This window comes from Palaemon carinicauda, chromosome 8 (assembly GCF_036898095.1).
Source record: "Palaemon carinicauda isolate YSFRI2023 chromosome 8, ASM3689809v2, whole genome shotgun sequence".
Lineage (NCBI taxonomy): Eukaryota > Metazoa > Arthropoda > Malacostraca > Decapoda > Palaemonidae > Palaemon > Palaemon carinicauda.
This window is the reverse complement of record NC_090732.1, coordinates 116,332,307-116,349,638: the sequence shown is the minus strand read 5'-3', so window position 1 is coordinate 116,349,638 and position 17,332 is coordinate 116,332,307. Positions and strand designations below refer to the sequence as shown.

Below are 17,332 nucleotides of genomic sequence, written 5' to 3'. Positions count from 1 at the left end.
GCAGACAGTCATTTTCCATTCTCTCGACATAGCCAAACCACCTCAACACATTCATATCAACTCTAGCTGCTAACTCATTTCTTACACCGGTTCTCACCCTCACTACTTCGCTCCTAACCCTATCTACTCGAGATAAACCCGCCATACTCCTTTGACACTTCTTAAACACATTCAATTTCTGTCAATCCGTCGCTTTCATTCCCCACAACTCCGATCCATACATCACAGTTGGTGCAATTACTTTCTCATACAGAACTCTCTTTACATTCATGCCCAACTCTCTATTTTTTACTACACCCTTAACTGCCCCTAACACTTTGCAACCTTTATTCACTCTCTGACGTACATCTGCTTCCACTCCACCATTTGCTTCAACAACAGACCTCCAGTACTTAAACTGATCCACCTCCTCAAGTAACTCTCCATTCAACATGACATTCAACCTCACACCACCTTCCCTTCCCATACATCTCATAACCTTACTCTTACCCACATTAACTCTCAACTTCCTTCTCTCACACACCCTTCCAAATTCTGTCACTTATCGGCCAAGCTTCTCTTCCGTGTCTGCAACCAGTGCAGTATCATCTGCAAACAACAACTGATTTACCTCCCATTCATAGTCAATCTCATCTACCAGTTTCAATCCTCGTCTCAGGCCCACTCTCACAGGAAACCAATCGCTCACTTCATTTCCTATTCTAACACATGCTTTACTACCTTTGTAGAAACTTTTCACTGCTTGCAACAACCTTCCACCAACTCCATAGAACCTCATCACACTCCACATTGCTTCCCTATCAACTCCATCATACGCTTTCCCCAGATCTATAAACGCAACATATACCTCCTTACCTTTTGCTAAATATTTCTTGCATATCTGCCTAACTGTAAAAATCTGATTCATACAACCCCTACCTCTTCTTAAACCACCCTGTACTTTTAAGATTGCATTCTCTGTTTTATCCTTAATACTATTAATCAGTACTCTACCATACACTTTTCCAACTGCACTCAACAATCTAATACCCCTTGAATTACAACACTCACGCACATCTCCCTTACCCTTATACAGTGGTACAATACACGCACAAACCCAATCTACTGGTACCATTGACAATACAAAACATATTAAACAATCTCATCAACCATAGAAGTACAGTCCCAACCCCCAAACCCCCCCCCCCCCTCTCAACATCTCAGCTCTCACACCATCCATACCAGATGCTTTTCCTACTCTCGTTTCATCTAGTGCTCTCCTCACTTCCTCTTTTGTAATCTCCCATCACCGACACCTCAACACCAGCAACAGCAATTATATCTGCCTCCTTGTCATCCTCAGCATTCAGTAAACTATCAAAATATTCCGCCCACCATTTCCTTGCCTCCTCTCCTTTTAACAACCTTCCATTTCCATCTTTCACTGTCTCTTCAATTCTTGAACCAGCCTTCCTTACTCTCTTCATTTCTTTCCAAAACTACTTCTTATTCTCTTCATATGAATGACCCAATCCCTGAACCCACCTCAGGTCAGCTGCCCTCTTTGCCTCACTTACCTTGCATTTTACTTCCACATTTTTCTCTCTATATCTTCCATACTTCTCTACACTATTATTCTGCATCCATTCTTCAAAAGCCCTCTTTTTCTCTTCCACTTTTACCTTCACTACTTCATTCCACCATTCACTGCCCTTCCTTATGCTGCCTCCAACAAACTTCTTGCCACACACATCACTTGCAATCCCAACAAAATTTTCTTTTGCTAACTTCCACTCCTCTAAATTACCAGTTTCTCTTAACTTTCACTTTGTCATATGCCATTTTCAACCTTTCCTGATATTTACTTTTTACCCCCGGTTTTATTAGCTCTTCAACCCTCACTAGCTCCCTTTTACATCCATCTACTCTATTCCCCCACTCTTTTGCTACAACTAATATTCCTTCTACCAAAAAATGATCAGACATACCGTTAGCCATACCCCTAAACACGTGCACGTCTTTCAATCTTCCAAACATTTTTTGTTATCAACACAATCCATTAACGCCCTTTCTGCCACTCTTACCTATGTATACTTATTTTTATCTTTCTTTTGGAAAAAGCTAGAACTTATCACCATCTCTTGCTCAACACATATCTACCAGTCTCACAACTCTCATTTTCACCTGGTACGGCATACTTCCCAATGACACCTTCTACCTCTCCAGCGCCCACTCTAGCATTTAAGTCACCCATGACAACTACATAATTCCTTCTACACACCTAGTTAATTCATTCCAGAACTCATTCTGCTCTTCTTCACTTTTCTCACAACCTGGCCCATACGCACTGACAAAAGCCCAACATTCCCTACCCAACCTAACCCTTACCCACATTAACCTAGATGATATCTCCTTCCATTCCACTACTTTACCTGTCATCCATTCACTCAGCAATAAAGCCACACCTTCTCTTGCTCTTCCCCTTTCAATCCCAGACACAGTACCAGGCATTTCACCAAACATCACCTCACCTTTCCCTTTTATCTTTATCTCACACAAAGCCAATATATCCATCCTTCTATTCCTAAATATACTTCCAATCTCACATCTTTTACTCTCTATCGTACTACATCCACGCACATTCAAACACCCCAAAACTAGAGTGCGGGGAGCAGTCACTCTCCTCTCAGCTCCACCTCTTTGATGTTATATATAATGCTGCTACAAAACATAATAAATATGCATTACAATTAAAATGAGAAGACTCTCTCTCAGTAACTTCCTTATCTAAGGAAAAAAATCTACTTTTTAAAATTACTATCAAATGAATTTGTTCAATTACAATTATCTCAAGTTTCAAGTTAATTTGACCAACACTAACCAAGAACTTCAATTTTACCCTTTCTTCCCATTTCATTAATCATTCATGGCTGTAAATTGATACGAGCCTTATTTCTCCTTCTGATGATGTAATTGAAAAATTGTGGGCTCTGAAAATTATGGCGGGACATATTTCTAGCTCTTATTTCACGCTATGTTTAAAGTTTATTTAATTAAAAAATGTTCAATTATGAAAAAAGACAAAAAAAATTTCTTATGAAACAAACAAAATGGCACTGTATCTGCATAGAGCCAGCTATGGTTGAGGTACCAACCGGCCAAGTGTAAATGATAACACATGGAGAATTTCATTTCTATGTAGAATATAAATTCTATATATAATTTATACAGGATTTAATTTTTTTTGGTTTTTCATTCTATTTACTTTATAAATTAAACTATTATAAAAAAAAATCTTGACTTGAAAAGATAATTGTGCTTCATTAAAGAATTGTTTATTTTTGTTTTCAATTTTGGGTACATTTCAACCATCGGGTATTAGACTTTTTATTACTCTACAGTATCACTGAGTGTTGTTAGGGAAAAAAAAAAAAAAAAAAAAAAAAAAAAAAGTGTTTTTTTTTTAAACTTATACAAAGTGTGTTGTGTCGGTGACGAGTTGTGGTGATGAATTTCAGGTTAAGAGTCATCATACCTTATACTGAGGTTGAGTTAATAAGGTACAATTACCCTTGAAGAGTAGTAAGAACTAAAAATACCATAATAGAAAGCATGTGAAAAGAATTTAGTGCAGTAAAGTGGGCTACCTAGTGTGTTAGTCAACCACAGGTAAGTAATGGGCAGTAAGTTGGTAGGTTATGATAGGTTATATGTGGATCCACCCTAGGGCAGCAAGCATTCACGGATTCTCGATTTTCGCACCTATCTCTGTTACCTAGCCCCCGCGAATAAGGAGGGTTGACTATACAGTATATGGTATAGTATAAAGCTTAAAAGAAGCTGACAAATTGTTAAACTAAGCCGACCATATGCCAGTGGTATCTTGCTCTTTTAAACTACAAAATTTGACAATTTCCTTAGGGAATTAAAACTTCAAAGACATACCTACTTTGAAATACAAAAATCGTAAAAACTTACAAAACCCTACAATACAGAACAATATTAGAAATTATCAAATACAGGCCTTTCTTAAATTTCTGCTTTAGTACATAAACAAATGTCAAAAAAATTACCTGAAGATGAGCAAGACTAAGGCAATGCTCCTCAAGCAACGACTTAGTTTTGTGATCTTTTCCACAGCACACGGTCTGATTATGATACTTATGCAATATCTGAAAAATAAATGTGTTCCTTTAAAGATTACTGTAGATATTAATAACTAGTTTTAATGAATAACAAGAGGTACAATATGAACAAATTTCAGTATTACAGAACTAAGTAAAAAGTTTTGATATCAATGATAAATTTGTAATAATTTGTATTTTTTCTAACTATACAAACCTGAAGCTCTTTATGATGGAGATATATTTTGACGGTAGCTGAAACTGCCGTTAATGCTTTTGCGAGGTGTAACTACTGTCCTCTAGTTAGCGGAGGGTGGTAGCAGGAGTAGAACCACCACCTCGCTCACACCTGCACTACTAACAAACCGTCACTTTGCAATTACGGCAGGACTTCTGGGGGAAGGTGATGGCATGCCAGTATGTGTAAAGAGTTCCAGGTTTGTATAGTTATGAAAAATACAAATCATTCCAAATTTGTCATTTGTTACGCTCTTTACAATGGAGTCTCACTCCAAAGTGGGTCAAAGTCCAAAACCAACTGGCTGGTGACTATCCTGGGGTGACAATGTGCTTTGCACAAGCTTTTAGAGGGCACCCTAACACCTCAAAAGGATGAAGGCCAGGGTAATCCGTGTCAGGTGTAGAATTTAGCAATCTGACGACCAGGTAAGCGTACATTTGGAGCTAAACTCCTCCCTTAACCTAGACATTACCAGATTCCACTTTGGTCGGAAAACCGGAATATACATATAACAAATATATAAACATATATCAGGTTGCACAAGGGACAATGGTACCCACCTGCAATTAGAGGAGACTTTGATGGGAAAGTGAGACTACATCTTTACTCTACACACAAACCGTTTGCAGTACAAGAGGTTTCACAGATAAAGTTATTATAGTGCGATTTCAAATATAGATAAAAAATAATCAACCATATTTAAATGAAACACTATTACATCCTGATGCCAAGTAATATAACACATTTCATAATAATCAAATTTATTACCTCACTATTTACCATACTTTTGTATGCTACACTATGCTTACAAGTGCAAGCTCAACAGTCAATAGAAAATACATAACATAGAAAATATGTATATCCCATACTTAACACAAGCCTGACCCAAGTGCCTTCCCCTCCTTACCACAAGGTGTCTCCTAATTTGCATGTTTATAAACCTACCCTTATTTCACAAGCAAACCCACTATCTGTCTTGAGGTGAAAGAAGGCATATATGAATACTTGGGAAGTACTAAAATAAAAAATTTCATAAAAAAATAGTTGAGACCTTTAAAAGGAGTATGACTGAGAAATAGCTGTATGAACTTTTAATGAGGCAGTAATTGTAGCTGGTGGGTGACTGGACATGGAGGGTGGTTGAGGCAGCCAGTGTTATTTGACAGTCTCAGGTTTGGGTCATTAAGACAAACAAAAAACTTTAAATTTGCAATTTGATCCTACATGTACCACAAACCTAAGGCCTTTATTAGGAAACTCATCCTTTAAGATGGAAGTCCTTAAAACCAATCTGGCTGGTCTACTAACCAAGAATATGTCAACACACTTTGGTCTTGGAGAAGATAGGAAGTGATGAGCCCTGTCAACCTCCTAACAATCTGAGAATAAAGATGTCACAAGAGTTGGGCTAGGTCCCTACCAAGAGACTGGCAGATGGTCAGGGAAGAACTTATATCTACAACAATATAGTATCTGAATGTATGGTCATTATGAGAAATGGGTTAGACACATTTCACTCATCCTTCCCTTCTTTTGGGAGAATGGGGGAGATATTTCAATAAAAAATTTCCCTGTAAAGGAAAGTTACTAAGTCGGGAGGTTCGCGTGCACATTACATCCAATCCTGCATCATACAGAGAGACTGCTTCTCCCCAAAGAAGGGAAAAGAAAGAGGAAACAGCCAGACACTCTACCTCTCCTAGACTTGTCACTACCACCATCTTGAATGAGATGCTACTTGTCTCCCCTCGAGAGAGCTACATCCGCAAGACGACTTGAGTAGGTACCCCAAGGCCAAGGATAAAATTATCCAGGAACATTTTGGTAAATCTCCTATGTTGTGGGTTGCAAAGGTTGTCTGTCACACCATACTCTTTATCTTCAGGGCTAGCACTACTAACAGGTTCTTCCTAAAGGCTAGAGTAGATCTGATATCCCTAACTTCATGAGCTTGAACCAGGATGGTACTTCATGAATCTCCTTAAATCAATACGACTGAAGGTGCAAGTGTCAATAAAAGTAAAGTTTTTGGATACATTCCTCTATACTCTGTGTGAAAATGTCTGGTGCTCAGAAAGGAGACTTGAGATCTCTAAGGAGCATCGCCGTGACCTTACAGGACAGAGGAGAGTCATATTACATCTTACTTTTAAGGAAAAGGTAGAGAAGGACATGTGATTGGTGCTGTTTCAGGGTAGATGCTGGCTCTTGGGTACAAACTCCAGAACAAGGGAAAGGAAGGGTTTATTTGCCGAGGATGTCCTGCGACATTTGTCGTACATTATACCTATCAAAAGGCCAACGCTGAAGCTTGTGAGTAGTTCAGGGGTCAAATTCCATTTGATACCTGGTCAAAAGTACAGGAGGGTCCATTTGAGAAGCCTGAGGACTCGAGCAACATCTCCAAGTGGCTTGAATTACTGTAGAAGGATGTCCGTTCAATTACTTCTGAGACCCAGCTGATCCTCCAAAGGGAAAAGGTTCAAGCTCTTCAGTCATCTGAGATCTATCTAACAGCTGAGTTACAACCTTTAACTTCAGAGACAGAGCAGAGCTTCCTCAGTAAAGGAAGACAAGGAGAACAGCAATTTATTGCAGAGAGGATCCACCTGGCAAAGTATCCCCTACACAAGGTCACTAGCAGATGAGTAGTTCTACCAATACTTAGAGCAGCAAGACGAAGTATCCCCTACACAAAGTCACTAGCATAAGAGTAGTTCTACCAGTACTTAGAGGAGCAACTCCAGATACCACACACTGTATGGTACTTGGGAGCCATCAAGGTAGCTAGAAATTGAAATGCCCACAGGCTGTGGGGTAATCAGTAAACCAGAAGAGGGCAGATAAACTAAGGTATCTAATGGTAATTGGTGCATTGGAAAGTGACCTGAATGCTGCTGACAATCCGGAAACTGGCAAGCAGCTTACCAATACCTAATCTATTACTGGAAAAGAGTATACTGTAAGCTCTGGATGGTGATGCCTAAAGTATAAGTGGCCTTTCCGCCACACATGAAAGTAAGGGGTCAGTGATCCTACTCCGTATCTCTGGTGATGGGTATGTTTGGTTTGGTTGAACATTCCTCTTGTTGGAATGAAACTTGCATACAGCTCTATCACACCGTCAACTGCCCAGGTGCATACCTAGTAGGCAGTGGTCTACATTTCAAGGGGCTATGAGTTAAGTCACCATTGGATATCAATCTTCACAGGTTTTTCTGTTACCTATCCCCCATAACCACAGGGGGCCCACAGAATAAAAATTACCGCAAAACAAAGGCAGGTAAAATAACAAATACTTAAAAAATAAAGGTACATTTCCTCTACACAAATACTGTATGTACAGTACATATCTACATTCACCAAAGGCTCAAAAACCAAATAATAAACCAAGAAAAATTCTGGGCAAGAATGTACCTTGCCGCAACTAAAATACCTAAAGTTGTCATGCATCTTATACAATCTGATTATCCTTATCAACAGAATGATGCTAAAACAGAATTGCATCTTCAATGAGCAGCGCATATAAACAGAAATTTTAAGATATAGACACTCCCCTGGCAAATGTATCAAGAACACTATCTCTTCCACTAGGACGACAACCACTCCCTTCAATACTCAAATGGAGATTCCACAGAATTCTTTTACCACGGCATGAGGGGCAAAAAGTATGCAGATCTACATCAACTCAACTCATGAAGGTGCCAAAAAGACAACCATCACAGCCGGAGCAAGATCGCATGAAACTAGAATGGCTAGCCATAGTTAAGCACACTCTTAGAACAGATAATGATAGGTACAATTAGTGAAAATTATAAAGAAAAGACACCGTACTATAACGTAATCCAGTGAGGATGATGTAAGCTGTTATTGTTAAAGAAAAGAGGGGGAGACCTCTTATTTTTAGTGACCAGGATAGAAGTGAAGCCTACAGCACAGCAGTGCCTAACACTGACATGCAGTAGAGTAGCTAGGTAACCAATTATGATGCGCCTTTTTCTTTTTTACTGTCTAGTCATAGAAAACAGAACTAGTTTATATCCACGTAGGAGTAACTAATACTTAATGGAATCACAATACCTTTGTTGATACTTTTATAGAAAAAAAAAAAAACTTAAGAGAAATTTTTTGCAATCCTGCTAACCAACAGAACAATAAATCGAACCAAAATATAATTCTGTTGAAGTAATGAGAGCTAAATTTAATTCTCTCTTTTTTTAGCAACTTAAATAAGACCTTACCTTACACAACATCTGTCATTTGCAAACCCCTATTATTTCTGAAATGCATTTATGCATGTGTACTGTACGAAAATGGGATATTTTTAAAATTTAATCATGACATGAAGTTAACTGGGAATACTAAATATAAATTATTCATGTTCACCAAGAAGTTTACTATACTGTACATTAAAATTCATAGTTTAATGTTAGTGGAAATTGGTAAAAAAAAAAAAAACAATTTACCTCATAAAAAATAATAGGTATAAGAGAAAAATAATAAAACTCATCTTATAAGCATAAGGAAAAAATAACAACCTCACCTTACAGGCCAGAATATTTTTGTGTTTCAAGTTGCCATAAACCATAGGGCCCTCACACACACGGCATTCTTTTTCAACAACTTTAATGCCTTGCGCTTTTGCTTTTTTCATTTCTTTTTGAAGTGCAAGCTGTAAAATCAGAGAAAAATAAAAAATTTAAAAAAATCTGCATCTTATTTCTTGACATTTATGCTCATCACTAAATTTCTATGTGACTGTAAGTAGTGCATTTGTTGCAGTATTACCAAAAGCTAAGGTATCATACTTGAAACTTATGTATAAAAATTGTAGTTTGCAAGAATGTACTGATAGCATAAAATAAATGACCTTAATCAGTCTCTGATTACTAAAGCTTAAGCTTGCACTACTCACTCTTACAAGACTAAAATCATGTACATGAGTCATGCCCCTCATACTGAAATTCACCAGTACCAAAATATATACGAAAGACTTATATGACAAATAAAAGAGCATTCAATACAGTACACCAAGCAGTGCATTTGAGTACTTCTCATCTATTTATGAATTTCAGCAAATGGTTCCTTAAAGGTCAAAATAGTAAAGTATGACAATTAAGAAAATTATATAAAATGCCTTTGTTTTTCACCATCTACAAAACATATTATTACGGTATTTACTTACACGAGCAGTTTGTTTTATAAGATTTGCTGAAGCTGCAATCTTTTCATGATACGCCCTAGCAACTTTGTTGTGGCCCTTGCTATCAACATGAGCCAAATATGCCTGGAAAATATATCAAAATATTAAACAATAAAAGTGATAAAATTAGAAAGATCTACATTTTTTTATGAAAATAAAAGGTTTTGGAAACAGGATTTTTCAACTAAAATCTATTATTTGCATACTTACCTTTGAAAAGAAAAGGATAATTACTGCAAATGCAAGCTTGACCTCAATATAAAAACAATAGTCTTTCTTTCAAACTCTGTTACAGCTACACACTTTTGGGGCTGCTAAACTGCCACTCACCAGACATGTGCCAAGAGAAGAGTGAAAATAGGAGGCTCTAGGCAAAATCAAATGATTTAGATGTATGAAGTTGTGACAACTAACCTATTTCCTTAACCATAGTTGAGGAGGGAGGGTAACATTTTTATTTGAAGATAAGCATACAAATAATATTCTAATTTCAAAATCCTGTTTATTTCTGATTCTTACCTATCAATTGGTAAAGCTAAACAGCAAAGTTTTAATTACAGAATATGACAAATTCGGAGAAAATTTTTATTTTTCCCTAACTAATACGAACCTGTAGTTATTTATGTGGATATTCTTTCGGCGAAGCTAGACGGTAGCCATTAGACTAAAAGGGCGAGGTGGCAACCCTGCCTAACCGCTTGAGCGGGTAGGCCAGGGGTGGCTGGGGGGTACCCAGCCACCTCTATATATACTCTCACAGCAGTGAGCCAAGTCACTTTTGATTGCAGGTAGGACTTCTGGGGGACAGGTGATGGCGACCAATTTATATAAATAACTACAGGTTTGTATTAGTTAGGGAAAAATACAAAATTATCTCTGAATTTGTCATTTATTCCCATACTAACAAACCTTATATTATTTATGTGGATGACTCACTCTTGGGTGAGCGGAAGTCCTAATTTGGCATGGACATTGACCTGGTTTTCCCTAGTACAGTATATGACTGTAGTCTGGGGAAAATCTTCGACACCTCGCTAAGTATACAAAGTGGGTATAATAGCGGCCCATGCAAATCATTGTAATGAGAGTATGTACATCTTATATGAACACATTCCGAGTCTATATAGGAATTAGTAGAGATATTTCCCATTGCTTACCTCACGGGAACATGGAGAGTATACAAATTTATGACTTATACTAGGATACACAAGGGATGTGATAATTACCTGTAGAGGTTGAAGACAGCTTGCAGTGGGACCCATGGTGATGTGCCCCCGAGTGAGATGACGACGAAAGGAAAGCCAGACACTGTATTCTCATTCATCAGAGTCTTAACCCGGGTAACAAATCCCCTCGACCAACTGCTACTTGTCCAAGAAGGAGCCTGAGGTATTCTTAAACCACTTGTTGAGCAGCCACCACAGGACCGATAGTAAACGTATCGAGTCTCCTGTGGGTCACGTCTTTTAAATAGTGCGCTGTAAACATATTCTGACGTTACCACTTGCCAGCATGTAATACCTGCAACATGGAAAAATTGCGTTTGAATGCCAAGGACATACCGATGCCCCTGACATCATGGGCTCTAGGTCGTCAAGCCAGAGAAGGATCGGGGACTAGAGCTCTTTCAATCACTTGGCGTATCCAGGATGATATAGTGTTTTTACTGATCATCCTCTTAACCATTCCGGAAAGTGATGTTAGTTGGGGCTGTGTTTCTGCAGTGCGTTTAAGATAATATTTCAAACTTCTCACAGGGTACAGTAACAATTGATCTAGGTCATTGGTTACAGAACATACTCATAATCTGATAGGGTCAGAATCTAGGGTCCAGTACCCCCGGATTTTGAGCCTTTGCAATGAACTCGGGGACGAAGCTGAATGTCCCTTCCCCCCATCCCCTTGAATGGGCGATGTCCTATAAGAGGCCATGAAGTTCGCTGACACTCTTTTCCAAGGCTAAAGCGAGTAGGAACGCCGTCTTCAGTGAGGTTTCGGTCAATTGCATGGCGTAATGGTTCGTAGGGAGGTTCTTCTAAGGACCCCAAGATGCAAACTATGTTCCAGGGAGGAGGCCTGATCTCTGACTGAAGGCAAGTGATCTCATAACTCCGTATAAGTGGAGAAAGCTCCAACGAAGAGGAAATATCTACTCCTTTTAGCTTAAAGGCTGAGCAATAGCCTTTCACCGCCGAGACTGAAAGGAGTTTTTCCTCCAGAAATTATACAAGAAACTCCACTGTTGTTGAAACGCATCCTGCCATAGAGCCTGAAGGTGCGGAACTGGAGAACAGTACAGAGGAAGCTTGCTGTTCAGAGATGGGACTGGAGAACAGTACAGCGGAAGCTTGCTGTTCAGCGATGTTGCAAACAGGTCTACAGTCAGGGAACCCCACAAAGTCAGGACTATGTTGGCTATCAGTGGATTCAAAGACCATTCGGAGCTTACTATCCGAGTTGCTCTGCTCAGATTGTTCACAAGCCCATTCCTCTTGCATGGAATGAAGCGAGCTGATAGGGGCACCGAATGTTCTTCTGACCATCTAAGGATCTTTACAGCAAGGATCTTCTCCTGAGGCGGCCGTTTGGAACTAGACGGAGGAGAGAGGTTAGGTGACCCAACAGATACAACCAACAAGAGTCCGGTACAACTTCCGGTCTGAGGAAGGGTGAAGCCACTCCCCTCAGCCTGTTGTACTCTTTTGTCTGATGGGAAGACTTTCTGTTGGACAGTGTCTATTATCATACAAAGGTTTCTGTGAAGGAAGTAGCAATGACTTTTCGAGATTTATCAAGACCCCCAGATCCTGACAAAACTCGAGAAGCATGTCTCGGTGACGAAGATGAGTAGTCTCTGCATCTGCCAGAATCGGCCAATCGTCCAGATATCTGAGGAGACGAATGCCGTTCCTGTGAGCTCAACATGACATCAGGGTGAATACTCAGGTAAAGATATGAGATGCTGTCACGAGACCTAAGCATAGAACAATGAACTGGTATGTTTCGTCCGCGTGTATGAACCTGAGATACTTCCTTGAAGACAGATGGATTAGAATTGGGAAGTATGTGTCCTTGAGATCCAGAGTACACATGAAGTCCTTTGGTCGAACTGTCCGAATGACCTTGTCTACCGTCTCGTTCAGAGGGGAGAGATCCTGGACTTTGTTCACTAGAAAAATTTGACTGTAAAAGCCTGGAGACCCATCCACAACCTCTTGTAGAGCGCCTTTCTACAGCATGGTTTAGACTTCAGCCGCGAGGGCCAACAAATTTGTGGTTACCTTCACATAGAAGCTTAAATGTACTGGATCCCAAGTCAAGAGGAGGGAGAGATTGAATGAATGGGATGTGATACCCTATGGAGACCACTTTGATCATCCAGGGATTGGACCTGTGGAACTGCCACCTCTTCCAGAGGCGCTGCAAGCATCCTCCCACAGGTGGAAAAAGTGAAGAGGAATGCATTCCTAGCAGAAGTGACCACCTCGGCCACTGCCCTTTACTCCCTTCTTACCTCTGAAGGACTTTTTCCCTTTCTGGCCTTTGACCTGAAAGGGCCGTTTAGACACTTTGGAAGGTCCCGAGGACCTAGAAGATGAGGGATGAGAAGAATCAGCCTGCTGAATGCGCGAACTCTCAGAAGGTCTTCCATGGGACCTTGATGTCATGGCCCTATGGAGGAGATAATCGTTCGACGATTTCCTCCATGCTTCAGCCGCCCTCTCAATCTCCTCTGGAACAAGAAGAACCCTCAAGGGTGGAACTCCTCAAGGGTGGAACTCCTCAAACAGGAGACTTCCAACTTCAGTACCTGTTTATGGAATTTCCCAATGACAGTGTCCCATCTCTTGAGGATAGCGTTCGCTCACAAGTTGACAACATGCTGCGATAAGAACTCAAGAGTTCGGGTGCCCGACACCATTTAAGACTACAAAGACTTCCTCAAGGACCATTTAGAAAGATCGTGGGAGTGCACCATTGTGCCCAAGGATCCCAACCAAAGGTCAAGCCATGAAGCAGCCTGCATGGCATACTTGCCCCTCTTTATGTTGAGAAGCTCAAGTGACCAGAGGGAGGCCCTCAAAGAGGAAGAGGGTTTGAGCCGGGACACCCTTTGTCAGTGGATCTATCGAAGGGTCAAGGGACAAGGTAGAATAAGGTGTCCCTTCGATCTCATAGTACTTCCTTTGTATAACAAAAAGAAGTGGCAAAGATCGAGAGGAGGATCCTGTCCTCAAGGAACTGGAAGTTCCGGCTATCTTACCAATAGGCTTCCTTTTGGCAGCCATCAGGACTTTAGACCAGGGCAAGGCTGCGCTGATTCTAGGGGGCTTCTGGGTCTCGAAGATTTCATTGAGAACCATATCCTTACCCTCCTGAGTTGGGATACCATAAGTTGACAGCCCATTGATGGCCTTCATGTAAGAGAGGACCTGCCAAAAGGTAGGGTCTGACTCAGGTCTCTCTTGGTCAGTGAAAATTCAGACTAGCTGCTTTAGGAAGATTTTCACATTGTCCGAGTCCCATAGCACATCTACCTTCAGGCTCACATCCAGAGCTTGGGGTAGGTCAGGGTCGTCAACAGGATTGATTGAGGGACCCGCCACAGGAGACCTTCTGTGTGCCTCTGCCAACCGAGCTCCCCTTGCTGCAGCGTCCTTAAGCTTAGTTTTGGCGTCCTTAGAGTCCCTTTGCACAGGGAAGCGTTCCTCCCAAATACTGGAACGAGGAGCTTGCGAGGGTTTGGGGACACTAGTAGCCGAAGCCTCAGCAGCAGGAGCCGTAGGCTCTTCCTGAGGTGGACGTAAGGAAATAGGACGGTAGTCCGAAGGCACTACCTCAATCGCTTGACAGTTGAAAAGGCGAATAGAGATCTCCCTGAGGGAGACAATGTCCCTACTTGTTCTAGGATGGAGGAAATCGCCGTGCGGTGGAATTACACCTCTCATCCTCCTCTTCTGCTTCTTTGTTATGACCTCCCTTGCCTTCACCGAAGTAAAGTGAAGGTTAGACAGATATGAATCAGAAGGAGGCACTATGGCACAACATCGAAGTGGAGTAGATCTCCGTGCCCTGTCCGACGATGGTCTCCTTCTAGGATCAATACTCCCAAGAGAAGAACTCGAGAAGATTCCAAGGGAATTTGTAGAGTAGCTCTGACTGGTGCAGACAAACGCTGTGGTGGTGAAGAAGCCACACCCAAGGACTTCTGCAGGGTAGTGAGGAAGGAGCTAACCCATGCAGGGAGTTCAGCATCCTTTGTCAAGTTCTGGGCTTCCCTTGACTCTAAAGAGAACGTCTAGGGGGAATCGTAGAGGGAGCCTTTTCTGACATAGGGAATAGTCTTTGAGGCAACAGGATATGCTTCTTCAACGGATGAGGCCGACGGTCCGGGCTAAAGTACGTTAGCATACTCACTAGGAGGCTCCTTAAACCGTTCTGGGAACGGTATAGGCCTGCCGCTAGAGGAGGTAGAAGCCGGAGGCTGAGGTATTGGCATAGCACTTGTTCGCAGTTCAGAAACCTCTGCTCGCGAATTGCTAGCAGAGCAAAACTGGGAGAATGAAGCCTTGGGCATTCCTATTGCTGTAAAGGAACACCTACGCCAGACGATGTCGACAGAATGGGCCACTGAGTAGGGGCAACATGAAGCGTTGGTGAATGCGTCACCACAGGATGCGATGTAGAGCGTTGCGCAGGCGAACGCTTCGCTAAAGCATCCCAGGCAGCAAAGGACCCTGGAAGATTAGCTGGACGCCTGTCTAAAGAACGGTCTGTCTCATGATCAGGGTGGGTCTGGGTTCGTTTGGGAGAAGAATGGGTTGAGGGGCAACACACTGATGGACTGCGCGAACACTTACCTCTAGACAAGGAATGTCTAGACCTTGATCATGAAAACGCGATTTGTGACCGTGAACGTACCGTTTGTGATCAAGAAAAGCGTGAAAGCCGTAACTGCCTATCTCACGAACGTGAGCGTCAGCCTCACAATCATGAATGTCGCTTTCAGGAACGGAGCCCTCACGAGCGTGAACGTTGCCCTCGTTAACATAGCTTCGTTTCGCGAACGTGAGCAACGTCCTTGTGATCTAGAGCATAAAGATCTAGAACATGAGCGTTTGGACCTAGGCCTAGATTCAGTTGCTCGGAATCCTGCATGGTGTGATCGTAAGACTTCTCCTGAAGTGGAACGCCTCCGAGAAGAGCATTGAGACCATCAGTCTCGTGAGCGTGAATTTCTAGAGCATGAACACCTTCTGGGAGCAGAGCGCTTGGATCATGATGACCTACAATCCTGATGATCTTCAGATTGTCGTTAGAAGTGTCCCGAAGGACAAGGAGATGGTGAACCTCATCCCTACGCACCGCTGGTGGAAGGAGCGTTGGTCTCTAGAAGATCGTCACCTACAGCTGAAGTAACCCTGTGGGGAGAAATAGCAAACCTGAAGGTTAACAGACAACAATGTCCCAGGATGGCGAGTGGGATCGTCATCAACAGAGGCCATTGGAGGGGCGAACAAGAGTGATCGTCTCGTCCACGCGTGAAAGGTCCAGGATGAACTTTGCAGACCTCCAAAGCAAGAGATGTTATGGGCTCTGGAGAGGGATCCTTCCTGGCACCACGCTGAAGGAGTTGAATGAGCTCTTCCTTCGTAGGGGGTACAGAAACCCTTAAGGATGGCCACACTTGCAAAACCTCTGCAAGGGAAGATGGCTCCTGCAAAACATCTGCAAGAGAAAATGGGTCACCGGCAGCTGGAGGTAAAGTTGCTCCTTTAGGGAAAGCAACTACCCCACCAGTACCCAAGGGTTGCCAAGCCAAGAAGTTAGACAGTCTGTGCTCCTGCTTGATCGCCCCTAGGAAGAGCACGAACACAAAGAAGCTTTTGAAAGAGATTTGGGGGTGCGAAAGGAAGAACGCTCTTTCCTCACCAAAGGGAGAAGGATCGCGCTTAACCTTCTTCTTCCTGCGCAGTCCAAATTTCTCCCATTCGGAGGCAGACAATTCCCTACACTCTACACAGGGCAAACCCTGCTCGCAACGATGCCCTCCACACGAAGGACACAGTGTGTGGGTCGGTATCCAGCAATGACATGAAGGTACCGCACACGGCACCCTTGTGCCCGGGACAGATCCGCATGAAGGCGATCTGAAGAATGCAAGGACACCTGCAAGAGAAAAAGAAAACATCAAAAGTCCAATGACAGCCTTGGTAGACATCCGATCTCTACCGAGCCAAAAGAAAAAGTGACGTAGCTCAAAGCTGTGAGAGTATATATAAAGGTGGCTGGGTACCCCCTCAAGCAACCACCGGCCTACCTGCTCAAGCGGTTAGGCAGAGTTGCCACCTTACACTTTTAGTCTAAGGGCTACCTTCCAGCTTCGCCAAAAAAATACCCAAATATATAACGTAAGGTTTGTTAGCATGAGAAAAATAATTATTTCGATACTTTCATGCAAACCACGTTGCTAATATTCTCGAAACTAGCGTTTCTTGACCATAGAAGCAAAAATTTTCTTTCTGTTTGCTACATCACAACTCTCCAGGTAACTGGCTGGCACCTGATGGCCCTCAACCAAAGGGGAAGATCATGCGCCTGCCATCCCCAGCAGTAAATAATCTCAGGCCTTCATATGTGAATTATGTAAATACTTGACGTACTAGGTCCCTAGTTTTTTAGTTTTTAAATTTATTATTTTGTCTTTTTTACTAGAATCTATGGGCAAGATTAGCAAGGCATGTATCCCTCTTGATTTAAGATATGTTTATTTAACAAAAAAAA

At 41.8% G+C, this 17,332-nt stretch overlaps 1 protein-coding gene across 2 annotated transcripts in view; it reads right to left on the bottom strand.

Annotated features, from left to right (window-relative positions):
* The window catches only part of LOC137645842 (glutamic acid-rich protein-like), a 113,952-nt gene that overhangs the window by 54,987 nt on the left and 41,633 nt on the right, over window positions 1-17,332 (bottom strand). For both annotated transcript variants that reach the window (XM_068378822.1, XM_068378824.1), the window contains 3 exons: window positions 9,530-9,631; window positions 8,888-9,016; window positions 4,053-4,151 (listed from right to left, as the gene is read on the bottom strand). In XM_068378822.1, the coding sequence (XP_068234923.1) occupies window positions 4,053-4,151; window positions 8,888-9,016; window positions 9,530-9,631 (330 nt within the window). The remainder of the gene's footprint in view (window positions 1-4,052; window positions 4,152-8,887; window positions 9,017-9,529; window positions 9,632-17,332) is intronic.